Source organism: Geotrypetes seraphini, chromosome 16 (genome assembly GCF_902459505.1).
Source record: "Geotrypetes seraphini chromosome 16, aGeoSer1.1, whole genome shotgun sequence".
NCBI classification, from domain to species: Eukaryota; Metazoa; Chordata; class Amphibia; order Gymnophiona; family Dermophiidae; genus Geotrypetes; species Geotrypetes seraphini.
In genome coordinates this window covers 50,062,339-50,074,771 of record NC_047099.1, presented here as the reverse complement: position 1 = coordinate 50,074,771, position 12,433 = coordinate 50,062,339, and the positions used below count along the sequence as shown (strand labels likewise).

At 46.2% G+C, this 12,433-nt stretch overlaps 1 protein-coding gene across 7 annotated transcripts in view; it reads left to right on the top strand.

The window, feature by feature from the left end:
• KANK2 (KN motif and ankyrin repeat domains 2) overlaps nt 1–12,433 on the top strand; it is a 48,766-nt gene that overhangs the window by 30,724 nt on the left and 5,609 nt on the right. For 6 of the 7 annotated variants that reach the window (XM_033925044.1, XM_033925043.1, XM_033925049.1 and 3 more), the window contains exons 2-6: nt 4,084–4,199; nt 6,189–7,967; nt 9,410–9,512; nt 10,619–10,981; nt 11,643–11,730. In XM_033925044.1, the coding sequence (XP_033780935.1) occupies nt 4,160–4,199; nt 6,189–7,967; nt 9,410–9,512; nt 10,619–10,981; nt 11,643–11,730 (2,373 nt within the window). In that variant the 5' untranslated portion in view covers nt 4,084–4,159. The remainder of the gene's footprint in view (nt 1–4,083; nt 4,200–6,188; nt 7,968–9,409; nt 9,513–10,618; nt 10,982–11,642; nt 11,731–12,433) is intronic. The other variant, XM_033925050.1, reaches the window with a different exon arrangement.

Below are 12,433 nucleotides of genomic sequence, written 5' to 3'. Positions count from 1 at the left end.
GGGTCAGACCAGAGGTCCATCGTGCCCAGCAGTCCGCTCACACGGCGGCCCATCAGGTCCAGGACCTGTATAGTAATCCTCTATCTATACCCTTCTATTCCCTTTTCCTTCAGGAAATTATCTAATCCCTTCTTGAACCCCAATACCGTACTCTGTCCTATCACACCTTCTGGAAGCGCATTCCATGTGTCCACCACCCTTTGGGTGAAGAAGAACTTCCTAGCATTGGTTCTGAATCTGTCCCCTCTCAATTTTTCTGAATGTCCTCTCGTTCTTGAAGTTTTTGGAAGTCTGAAGAATCTGTCCCTCTCCACGTTCTCTATGCCCTTCATGATCTTGTAAGTCTCTATCATGTCCCCTCTAAGTCTCCTTATGTCAACATGTAAGCCATTGGGGAGGACAGAATATAAATCGACACGGGTTCTATAATCTGACTTCTTTAGGAACCTCAGTTGGAAATCACTAGCTTACGTAAAGGCGGGGTATCCACCGATTCTCAAGCCAGTCTAGTTTTCAAGATATCCACAGTGACTATGCATGGGATAGATTTACGTACAACGGAGGCAGCGTCTGCATAGTCACTGTGGATATTTTGAAAATCGTGCTGGCAGCTTTGCAGTAGGTGTTTGCTGGTGCCCCGTGGTGCGACCAGTGGCTCCTGTGTTTCTATATCAAAGCCATGACCTGTTTCCTGGTTTTGTTGACGTGAATTTTTTTTTTTTTTTTGAGAATTTGTACGTTTTTCCTGAGGTAGGGCTGCTGAGGGTGGAGTTGGAGGCAAAAGGGCTTGTTTTTAGAGCAGGAAATTCAAGATTGGTCGTCTGCCCGCTGATGGACTCTTGAGGGAAGGGAGAGCGTTAAGTTGACTGCAAAGGGAAAAAACCATGAAGTCGGGATAGACAAATTGACCTTCCAATAAATAGCCAAATAAGGTCCCACCTGTAAAAAGACTCCATACCATACCATACCATACATTTTTCTTCTACAGTGCAAATTTCAGCTAGGATTCAATGCGATTTACAACAAGATTAAGAAGTAAGGGCATGAACATTGAATGAAGGACAGGACGTAGGCTCCCGCGATTTCATTCTAGGTCCAAGGAGAAAAGTTTCTTCCTGAAGAGGTAATATTGGCATGGTTGTCGTAGGTGGCGAGGGAGACCGTTCTATATCTTGGGTCCCTGGTGCGCCAACATTGATTCAGGCAGCTTCTCCCTCCGTACGCCTGAATGGGGGGACTCCTCGTGAAGCCGTGTTTTCTCACGCTCTTTTGGTCACACGTCGGCACAGCTCTGAACAGTTGGCATGGCTCCCGTAAACATACCGTATTCTCACTTATAAGAAGGCTCGGCAGTAACTTAACCCTTTCAGGACCATAAGGATCGTAGGCCAATTTTTGTGGTTTTGATGACATTTTTATGGTAAAAAGGGCTTGCAGATGCCAAAAAATTGATTTTTTTTGTGAAATATCATTATTTTTATTTAAAAAAATCACACTTCTGGCTTATGGACAGTGTGGCAAGTGAATCTTCTCGTCAATCTAGCAACGACGCTAATGAATGAATGTCGGAACCAGTTTGTTTACATAAAGGTAGTATCATATGGAATCCGTACATATCAAATTTAGAACTGTAGACTATCCCAATCAAAATTTATAGGATTTTAAAGTTATGGGACAAATATGTCCCTTGGTCCTGAAAGGGTTAAGGGACAATTTACACAAGCACCTGACTTGATCCATCAGTCGTAGGTGTGGATTATTGTAGCATGTCACATGCGTATGTCATTGGCGCATGTCGAAAGCCTCAGCCATAAAGCATGGTTGTCTGAAAGCGCTTTATAACATGGCCGTTAAGAGATTTTCCTTCTTTCTGAGCTGTTGGAAGCAGTTTTGGGGAAGGAAGAGCGACCAGATGGCATTAGCCCTTAAAAGATTATATGATTCCTGAAGCAGGTGGCTTTATGCTGAAACGCACCTTCGTTTCGAGTCCTTTTACTGTCGGTGTCAATAAATACCGTGACTGTTGCCTTACCTCTGGGACCTTATCTGCTTATTTATTGGAAAACCATTTATCTATCTTGACTCTGTTTTGGGTTTAGGTTTTCTGGTTTTCATGTAGGGGAGTTTCTTTTCCCATTGTGGTATGGTTTGGTTAGGTGGCTGCAAAGAACATTCTTTTTTCTTAAGATGGAGAATATTTTTTTTTGGGGGGAAGGGGGATTTATGGAGAGTTTAATACCATTAAACCTAATGCTGATGGACGAAACTCATTACCTTATATCACCTGATGTGGGGGGTAGGAAGCCAGAAGTGGTTTAAGGGCTTCTCTAGTGCACCCTGTTCTCATTAATCCACTGAACGTGAGTGTGGAAAGGCTGCCCACTTCATAAGTAAGAGGGCAATGGTAGAAACAAGGTCGAGAGGGAACTTATGTTCCTGTGCCAAAAGTGGCAGAGCTGCTGGAGGTGGACTGGACCTTCACCCCCTCAAACCTCTTCTTTCACATTACAGAGTACCCCATATCTAGGGTTACCAGAAGTCCGGGAAAACAGAGGACTGGATGGGCTCCTGGATGGATTTTCCAAAACCCAGCATTTGTCCGGGTTTTGGAAAACCCCCGATGAGCTCCAGCCGCATCTGGAGGGCCTCTGAGCGTTCGCGGATGCCGCCGCCCACATCTGCGCATGCTCCAGGCCCTCCAGACGTGGCTGGAGCTCGTCCGGAAGAAGAAGGGAGGCTTTGTAGGGGCTGGGCTGGAGGCAGAACAGGGCGGGGTTATGTCTGGGGGTTTCCCGGAGAAAAATATGGTAACCCTACTCGTATCCTGAAAGCTCGTGTGCCAATTTCTTTTCTTTTCCTCAGCAAACTAATTTTTTCAGCGCAGAAACGGTTGTTACTTTCCATTACTCAAACTCCAGAGTAGCTCTTTTAATAACTCAAATCATAGGCTATTACTGGACTATGAAACCAGCTTCCTGCTTGCATTACGTATTTTCCCCCTTCCCCATTGTTGTGCCATGACTTAAATAGCGTTTATTTAACTTGGCTTGAGTACGGTTTTATAAGACTCTCTCTCGCTCTGATGCAGGGCTGGCTGTACAGACGATGGCATAGTAAGGGGTTCCCTTTCCCCGTACCCTTTTAGTTTCTCCAGCATGCCCGTGTCGTTGTCGGCTCGCCCTTTGACGTCACTTCCTAGACGTCGGAGGGAACGCCGATGCGGGCAGCAAACTTGCGCCGGGGAAGTAAAAATGGTACGGGGAAGACGAGGCGTGTGTCATAGAGAGGAGGGGTGCCCTTCCCTTAGGAAGACCACGCCCGGGGCGGACCACATCCCCACACCCCTACTTACGACGCCTACTGTGCTCAGACACCACCTTTTTACAGCATCAATTTAGCATGGTGCATGGTTTGGGATTTAAGGGGCCAGATGCACTACAGTAGTGCCGCGTGGTTCCGCAACGATCCGATTTTTGGGCCGATTCCAAAAGAACTATTGATTCACTAACAAGTTTTGCGTGCAAATGATTTGCGCAGAGGTTCACCGTAATCTCAGTCTCTCCTGTCCGATGGATCGCTGTGAGAGCGACTTTCGCACATGCGCAGAACGGTCCAGTTTATACAGCAGACATTTCATTATGGGTTTGTTTGTTGTTGTTTTTTTTTTTACATCAATGGTGCCAGCATTGGGATATCTGAGGCCAGTTTTCAGTAGGGTAATAAGTAGGAGTTTAGATGACATTCTCTTAAATGGTTAACACAGTGATTCCAGATAATTTTTTTTAAAATGTGGCCAAGTTGGATACTTGTGATGCACTCCATGTGTAAAAAAAATAAAATAAACCCTGGAGCACAGCCCGATTAAATGAGTCTTCACATTTTGAGCATGTGAGACTCTTGTGACCCTCCCCACCCCACCCCTGAGAACCTCTTCTTAAGCAAATGGGAAGAAGTTTTGGTTGCATCGAAGGATTTCTGAATAAGTGGGCAAAACTGTCTCCTCCTTTCTGAGCATCACATGGGATGAGTTCTGTAGTCTGTTCCACGCACCCCGACTTAATTTTATCATCTTTTTCTTTTTAGCTCCAGTCAGGTTGTTTCTCCCTGAACCTTTCACTGCTCTCACAGGAGTGTGCAAGAGAGAAGAGGACAAGTCAAAATGGCCCAAGTTCTACACATGGAGTCGGCAGCTTTCCCAGGTACGTGTCTCCATCCCCCGTTTCCTTCACCTCGATGTTCTGTAAGGTCACTGGGCAAAAGAGCAAACCGGAAAATTCAGAATTTGAAGCGGAGCAAGTCGTAGGTGGGGTTAGCCAAGGGCTGTGGGAACCAAGATGCACAGCAAATGGGGTTGAAGAGATGACTCAGGGGTGATATGATAAGAGATCTACAAAATACTGATTGGAGTGGAAAGGGTAGATGTGAATCGCTTGTTCACTCTTTCCAAAAATGCTAGGACTAGGGAGCATGCAATGAAGCTACTAACTAGTAGATTTAAAATAAACCGGAGAAAATATTTCTTCACGCAATGTGTAATTAAATTCTAGAATTCTTTGCTAGAGAATGTGGTGAAATCAGTTAGCTTAGCAGGGTTTAAAAAAAGGTTTGGATAATTTCCTAAAAGAGAAGTCAATAGACCATTATTGAGATGGCTTGGGGAAATCCACTGCTTATTCCTAGGATAAGCAGCATAATATCAGTTTTACTTTTTTGGGGTCTTGCCAGGTACTTGGGACCTGGGTTGGCCACTGTTGGAAACTGTTGGCCTTGATGGACCTTTGCTCTGTCCCAGTATGGCAATTCTTATGCTCTTATGGTGAAGCCATTAAAGGTGGGGGGGGGGGGGGGGGGAAGGATTGTCCTGACCAAAATACAGTACTACATACAGAGAGAAGAAAAAGCAGAAACTAAAAATAGAATGGGAACATGAAAGGAAGCTAAAATGAAAATTGTACAAGATAACGATCCCAGTAGCACCTTCCAGGCCTGTTGACCAAGTAACTTCAGAAGTCTACGCACATGGAGGTATTTTGTTGGCTCGGGGGTGGGGGTGGGGGGAATTTAACTTTCAGTGCATCTGGTCTGGATTATTGTAATGGCTCCCCCTTACTTCCCTTAGAAGACTCATCTTCCCTCCCCCTCATGTCTCCTATGCCTTATTTCTGCCAACCTCATATTGTACGTCGCCTTGAACCTATTTAAACGTAGAGCGACTCACAAATTGTAGATTAGGTTAGAATACATCAGTGGCACAGAAAGGGGGGAGCGAGGGAGTGGTCCGCCCTGAGCGCTATGTCAGTGGGGGCACCAGTACCCTTCCTTCTTTCCAGCCCCCCCCTACCTCTTCCCGTTCCTCCCCTCCCCTTTCCTTTGTACCTCTAGGTGAAGTTGTTGCTTTCGGCGGTCATCAATGTGCTCTTCGCGACCTCGTCGGCTCTCCCGCTGACATCACTTCCGGGCGCCGTGCATAGAGTGAGAACCGCCGGGGTCATGAGGAGCACATTGACCGTCGCGAGCAATAACTTCAACTAGAGATATAAGGGAAGGGGGGGCCTCTCCCCCTCACTACATGAGGTGGTGACGACGTCCTATAGGTGAGGTGACCAGTGTGAGTGTGGGCTGATTGCATATTTCTTCAAGATGGCAGATCCCAAACGTTGAAACTGGTCGGGTTTTGACAGAGTGACGCAGAAACGGTGAACATTTGACATTCCTGAAATGCACGTGCAGTGTATGTGATGAATATGTGTGCTACCGATATCATTTTTATTTTAAAAAAATATATATTTTAATTTATTTATTTTGCTCATATCTTGGTGACCGGTGTGGTCTCCATGTTTGGGCACATTAATTTGCACACAACTTAACAGCATTGAGAATAACTTATAAACTCCCTCCCCCTCCACCCTATCAAGCCGCGCTGGAGGTTTTTAGCGTGGGCTAGTAAGGTAAGTGCTTCAATGCTCATATAAATTCTGTGAGCTTCGGAGCACTTACCGCATCAGCTCACACTAAAAACCTTGACCACAGCTTGATAAAAGGAGACATACTTTCCTAACCTATGTTAAAAAATAAAATAAAACGCTGGGATCCAGTACATAATACTACTACACAACTTATTACATCAATTTCTCTGTTTCAGACTTCCTGATAACACAACCTAACTTCCCACTGCTTGTGTCTTTTAGGAAAATCCAACCCTACCTCTCCCTCGGCCTTCGGAGGAAAAGAGCAGTATTCAGTGGAGACTCCTTATGGTTACCGCTTAGACCTGGACTTCCTGAAATATGTGGACGACATTGAAAAAGGCCACACAATCAAACGGATCCCTGTTCACAGGAGGCCGCGGTACAGCTCCCTCCCGAAGGGCTACGGCTACACTGGCTCTTGGTGGACTTCAACAGAGTCCCTTTGCTCCAACGCCAGCATGGACAGCAGACACTCTTCTTTCTCCTACTGTGGGAGGGGTTTCTACCCAGCATATGGGCTGGAGAACAGAGCTCCCCTTATGACTGGTTTCAATGCGAGAGTGGAGAAGACCCTCCTCGATGCCAAAAAGAAGCTGGAGGAAGACCATGTAGACTCGGGAGACAGCAGCAAGTCAAAATTTACAAACTTAGGAAGCTTGCCAGGCAGTCGGTCTGGGTCAACAAGTTCCCTAGTAGGAGCTGGCCTGAATCAGTCTTTTTCCAAGTTGTCTTCCCTTAGTGGCTCCCAGCCTGGGGCTCCAGGCCAGTTTACCCCTCTGAGCTCAGGGCTGTCCACTCCAGTATCCCCAACTCCACTTCATCTGCAGCATGTCCGTGAGCAGATGGCAGTGGCTCTGAAGAAGCTGCGGCAATTAGAGGAACAGGTGAAGATGATTCCAGTCCTTCAGGTGAAGATTTCTGTCCTCCAGGAGGAGAAGCGCCAGCTCAGTGTCCAGCTGAAGAGCCAAAAGTTCCTGGGGCACCTAGGTAAGAGTAAATCTAGAGGAGAGCTGTACATTGACATTCCAGAAGAAGATCAAGATCGTGGAGGGAACGAGGTGCTCTCACCAACGACGATACGACCAGAAAGCAACCAAGAAGGATCCAGAGTTCAAAGCTCCCAGCAAGTTCAGAGAAAAGAAGCTAAGTCAGTAGGTGTTGGTACAGAGGAAAGTACAATGGTTGGAAAGAGTGATGTACAAAAGGTGGACATGGCCTCAGGAAGTCCACCAGAGATGAGCAGCATAGGAATCTTAGTCAAAGAGCAGGATCTGGGGATCTCATCCCTGAGAACCCAAGCAGAGATGGACAAGCAACAGCAGGTCATTCAGACACTGTCGGCCAAGATAGCTGTGCTGGAGAAGCAGCTGAGGAAGGCACTGAGTGAGCTCCAGGTAGCTCAGCAGAGGTTGGAGCAGCAAGTGATGGACAGTAGGAAAGATAGCAAGCCATCAACGGTAGATGCTAGCAGCATGACAAATGGAGAAGAGCATGAAATGTGGACAAGTCAGTCTAGACAAAGTAAAGAGGTTGCTGACGTTGGACTCCAGACAACAAGTTGGTACGGTACTAGTGAGGATGGGACTGGTGGGGTGAGAGAACATTCCATGGGTAGTGTATGGAAGCATCAAGAAGTCCCCATCAAAGTGGACACAGTGAGAGTCGTCCAGATCAGTAAGGAGCCAGAGATTGCAGCAAGCACTGCCACAGGGATGGACCACAAGCCCCAGAGGGCTCAGAACTTGGAGAATAAGGAACCCTATGCCAACCTAAAGGCCTTGACAACAAGAGACCCATCGGAGGTTGAGATAGCTGCCCGCTGTCCCAGAGCAGAGCCGTTTGTGGTGTACAGAACAGATGAGGTGATGCAGACATCATTCCCACTCCACGTCAGCCCCACCACAAGCCTCTTTCACCATACAGTGAAGAAAATCAGTATCACCCGTCATGGAGATGGGGGTGGAGGCAGCAGTGAGGGAGGCCTGAACACGCAACAAGGTACAGCTACTGAATAATTGCTCAATATTTTCTCTGTAGGTCGGTGTTTCCCAAACCTGTTTCCGGTGACTTCCAGCCAGACAGGCTTTCAGGTTAAGCACAATGGATATTCATGAAATAGAATATATATGCATATTTCTCTGTTTTGTTGCGGATATCATAGGAGTCCCCCAAGATAGGTTTGGGAATCGCTGCTATAAGACAGTGATGAGGTGGAAGCTGTGGTCTGAGTGAGGGTCATTTGATCATTGATAGGGAATATAATACAAATCTTTCAAATGTTGTCATTATATACAGTGGGTGCGTTATATTCTAAACACCGCCCGGGGGCTTGAATGGCTGCCTTTTGGCCTCATGGTGCCCAGGGAATAAACCGAGATGACCTAGTAAAGAACATTATGACCCAATGGAAGTCTAATTACTTATCCTGGCCTACAGAAATGTAGTCTGTACTCGCAGGCTGTTTGCTTCCTCTACCCTGCCAGGATCACAAGAGGATGGACGCTTGGAATGCCTTCCCCAGGGGAGGGGGGTGGAAGCAAAATTGACTTGGGATAAGTGCAAAGGACTCTTAGTTGTGGGGAATCCGTTGCATGTGTGTTACAGTCGGATTCCATTCCTCTCACTCTGACTGCTGTGGTTATCTCGAGTGCTACCACAATTTCCGCTTTAAAAAAATTAAAAAAGCCTTTTTGTTTCCTTAAAATGATTTGAAAGGAAAACTTTGCTGACAGTGTGGAAGGAGACAAGCAGCAGTTTCAAACAGACAGCGGGAAAGAGAGGGGCGAGAAGGGGACACTGGAAGTTTCTCTGTGTGAAATCAAAGCAGAGGCCCGCCCAGATTACTGGCGGGCCATGGTGTGGTCTCTACTGCAGTGGGAAAACATGAAGCAAGTTGGTGGAAAATCATCTTCTGAGCCAGGAGTGAGAGATTAGAAGTTCTGCAGCGAGAGAAGAAAGAGGGAATAATATTGTCTTTTGCCAGTCCTAGCTAGCAAACCACCTTCTGTGCTTTTTGGTCCAAACCCTTTGTAATTGTCTCCTGTCTTCTGTGCATTATTCAGATAAGGACTTTCATACCACAGTCCATGTTTGTAGACAAGCAGCGTGAAGAAGCTTCAGGTAGAGTGACACGGGGACAAATTTTCCCCCCCCCCCATCTCTGTGAAGTCTTTTCCTGTCCCTGCCCCATTCCTGCAACCTCCGTCCTCATCTGAACAAGCCTCAAACACTTTAAAATCCTATGTGTTCGAGGCTTGTGCGGTTAAGGCAGAGCTTGCAGGAATGGGGCAGGGACAGTGACATTTGAGTTCTTGCTGGGACGGGGGGAAAAATTTGTCCCTGTGCCATTCTCCTAGCTTCAGGTTTATGGTTGCTTTATTTATAATCGACACACACATAATAGTAGTGACAATTGTCCCCGACGCTTTTATCCACTACAGCCTCGTGCCAGACAGCCATCAAGGGCTTCGTAAAGAAGAAGGAGGACGGTGGGGATTCTCCTGCCACCAGGAAGAACTTGCAATTTTTGGGGGTGAACGGAGGGTAAGTGTGATATGTGACCCCCCCTAACTAATAATAATAAACTTTATTCTTATAGTACTGCCCTGCCATAAGTTTTGAGCGGTTTACATACGAACAAGAGGGCAACAAGAGGGCAACAAGAGGGCATCAAGAGGGCAACAAGAGAGCATCAAGAGGGCAACAAGAGGGCATCAAGAGGGCATCAAGAGGGCATCAAGAGGGCAACAAGAGGGCAACAAGAGGACATCAAGAGGGCATCAAGAGGGCATCAAGAGGGCAACAAGAGGGCATCAAGAGGACATCAAGAGGGCATCAAGAGGGCATCAAGAGGGCATCAAGAGGGCAACAAGAGGGCAACAAGAGGGCATCAAGAGGGCATCCGTTGAAAATCAGGGGTGGGAAATTTCATGGCGACACCAGAAAATATTTCTTTCCAAAATTTTTATTACTTTTGTATCAATAATACGAGGAGAAAAAGTGCAACGATAACCAGCAGTAGAAATCCATTCGCCTTGATTCTTCACGAAGGCTTTTTACAAAACCGAAGCCCAGTTTTTAGCAGTGGCCTCGGAGGTTACGGCTCCGACGCTCGAAGGAACTCTATGAGCGTCGGCGCTGTTACCGCCGCATCCGATGCTAAAAACCGTGACAGTTTTGTAAAAGAGGGGGGACATATGAACAAAAAACAGAAAATGTAAACATACCCCCCCTCCCCTGAGAGCTCCAGCATCAAGAATTCAAGAGAACGCTACGGGCTCTGAGACAGGGGACCAAATTAGCTGGAATACTTAAGAGATGTTAATTGTTTTGGAGAATTGCCATATAAAGGCTTGTGTACTAGACATAATACCTTAAATTTAATCCTGTATCTAATCAGAAGCCAATGGCATGTTTTCACAGAACACCTTGTGACTAGAATTAAACATTTTATTTTTACGTGTAGCTGTGAAAACAACTGGGCCAGTGAATTTCTTCACAAAGGCGGTTAATAAAGCCCAATATGAGATAGGTGACCTGGAATCCATTGCTTGATGCTCCACAAACATGGCCTCCTGGTGCCGCAGTAACCAATCCACAGGGCACACCATGATATGCACAACTAGCTTATCCTGTCCTCTCCCTTCTAGGTACGAGTCCACATCTTCTGAGAACTCTAGCACGCTGGAAAACGTTTCTGACAACGACAGCACAGAGAGCGAATACCACGAGGCCAGCGAGGGCCTTCTGCTGGCGCCCACGGAACCCGGCGAGAGGAAACCTCAACACACGAGGACGGAGCTCTGCAAAGAGGAGGCCAGACCATTCCCATCTGAATCGGCAGCACAGGGCATATCCTCTTCATCTGTATCGCCCACAGTAACGGCATACTCGCCCATGTGCACCCTATCGCCTCCATCTTTCTTGCCTGCGGAGGCAGCAGCCGCGTCTTCATTCATATCCCTAGCAGTAGAAAGCTCCCATGGGAAGGAAGAGCATGAAGGCAAGAAGAGGTAAGCATCTAGGAGCAAGGTATAATTATTCCTCGAAACGTCATGAAAAATTCTATTGCGTAGATCGTAGGTCCTACCACCAGAGTGAATGATGTGAAAGCGGTGGACATTAGTAGGATGGAGGGTGTGGGACTTGGGAGGCAGAAAGCAATAGGTCTTGCCTCCATTATCTGTTTCTACTGTCATGAAATCCCAGGATTTAGAGGTTTATCACTGGTCTTTAGACCCCCTCCAGGAGATGAAGATTCTGCTGGGTCATTTCAACATGGCGGTTGAATTCTCTGGTTTTAAGAAAGGTTTGGATAATTTCTTGGAGGAAAAGTCCATAGTCTGTTGAGAAAGACATGAGAGAAGCTACTGCTTGCTCTGGATCAATAGCATGGAATATTGGGTTTTGGCCAAGTACTAGGGACCTGGATTGGCCACTGTGAGAACAGGCCACTGGGCTTGATAAACCATTGGTCTGACCCAGTAAGGCTAGTCTTATGTGTTTATGTTTAGCAAAGAGAGTTCAGCAAATATAGAAATTGCCCTATGGTATGATCCCAACTCAAGTGTATAACCATTACAGGTAGATACAGAACCCAGAATCTTATTAGTGCTGTGTTCCTGACTGGCTGAATTTCCAGCCACTCATCAGATTTCCTTCCTCTGTCCGCAGAGCGGAGATCAGCAAAGACTTGCTATCGGCCTGTGTGTCCCTGCAGAAATATCTGGAGAACCGTGACTCTCTGACGGATACAGAGATGGTGAGGGTCTCATCGCCCCTGGATCATGTGCATGTCTGTGGTACCCCCTTAGCTCTGATAAACCAGAACAGTGTTTATTCCCTATCCTCTGCAAGGTAGTCGAGGGAGCCTCTGGAACTTTCTGTGCAGTCGGTCAGTCGCTGTTGCCTCTCTCCCACCATAGCTCAGCTACAGCTTTCATTTTTAATGTATTTTATTAAGGGAAAGAGATATTAATTGCACAGGAAGCTGAGAGGCATGAGGAGATCACACCACACACTTTTTTTTAGAAATGCTGCTGTCAGTGGCAGGATAAACCAGTGTCTCTCGAACTTTTTTTAGCTCTGACACACTAAATGGAGCAAATTTTTTTTCACGGCACGTTATAATTGAAATGATAAAATTGCAAAACCAACAAAAAATTAAATTTGAGAGTAATTTATTTACAGTTCTTTAAGCAATGTATGGGTAATTGTAACAAGGGCGAAACTAAAGTAGATAGAATAGACTTGCTAATCAATGCGATGGATGTGCTTGTTTTTGAGTGCAAATTAACTCAAAACGCGGCTCGATAACAAGCAAGCACACATTTCATCATTCACCGTCTGCAGTCATGTTCTCTTATTTTTTTATTTTTTTTTTTAATTTAATTTCTGTCAGAGCTGAAAATCCAAATTCGCAAAGATAAGATCCAAACGGTAACAAAGCCTTGATTGCTTTGTTG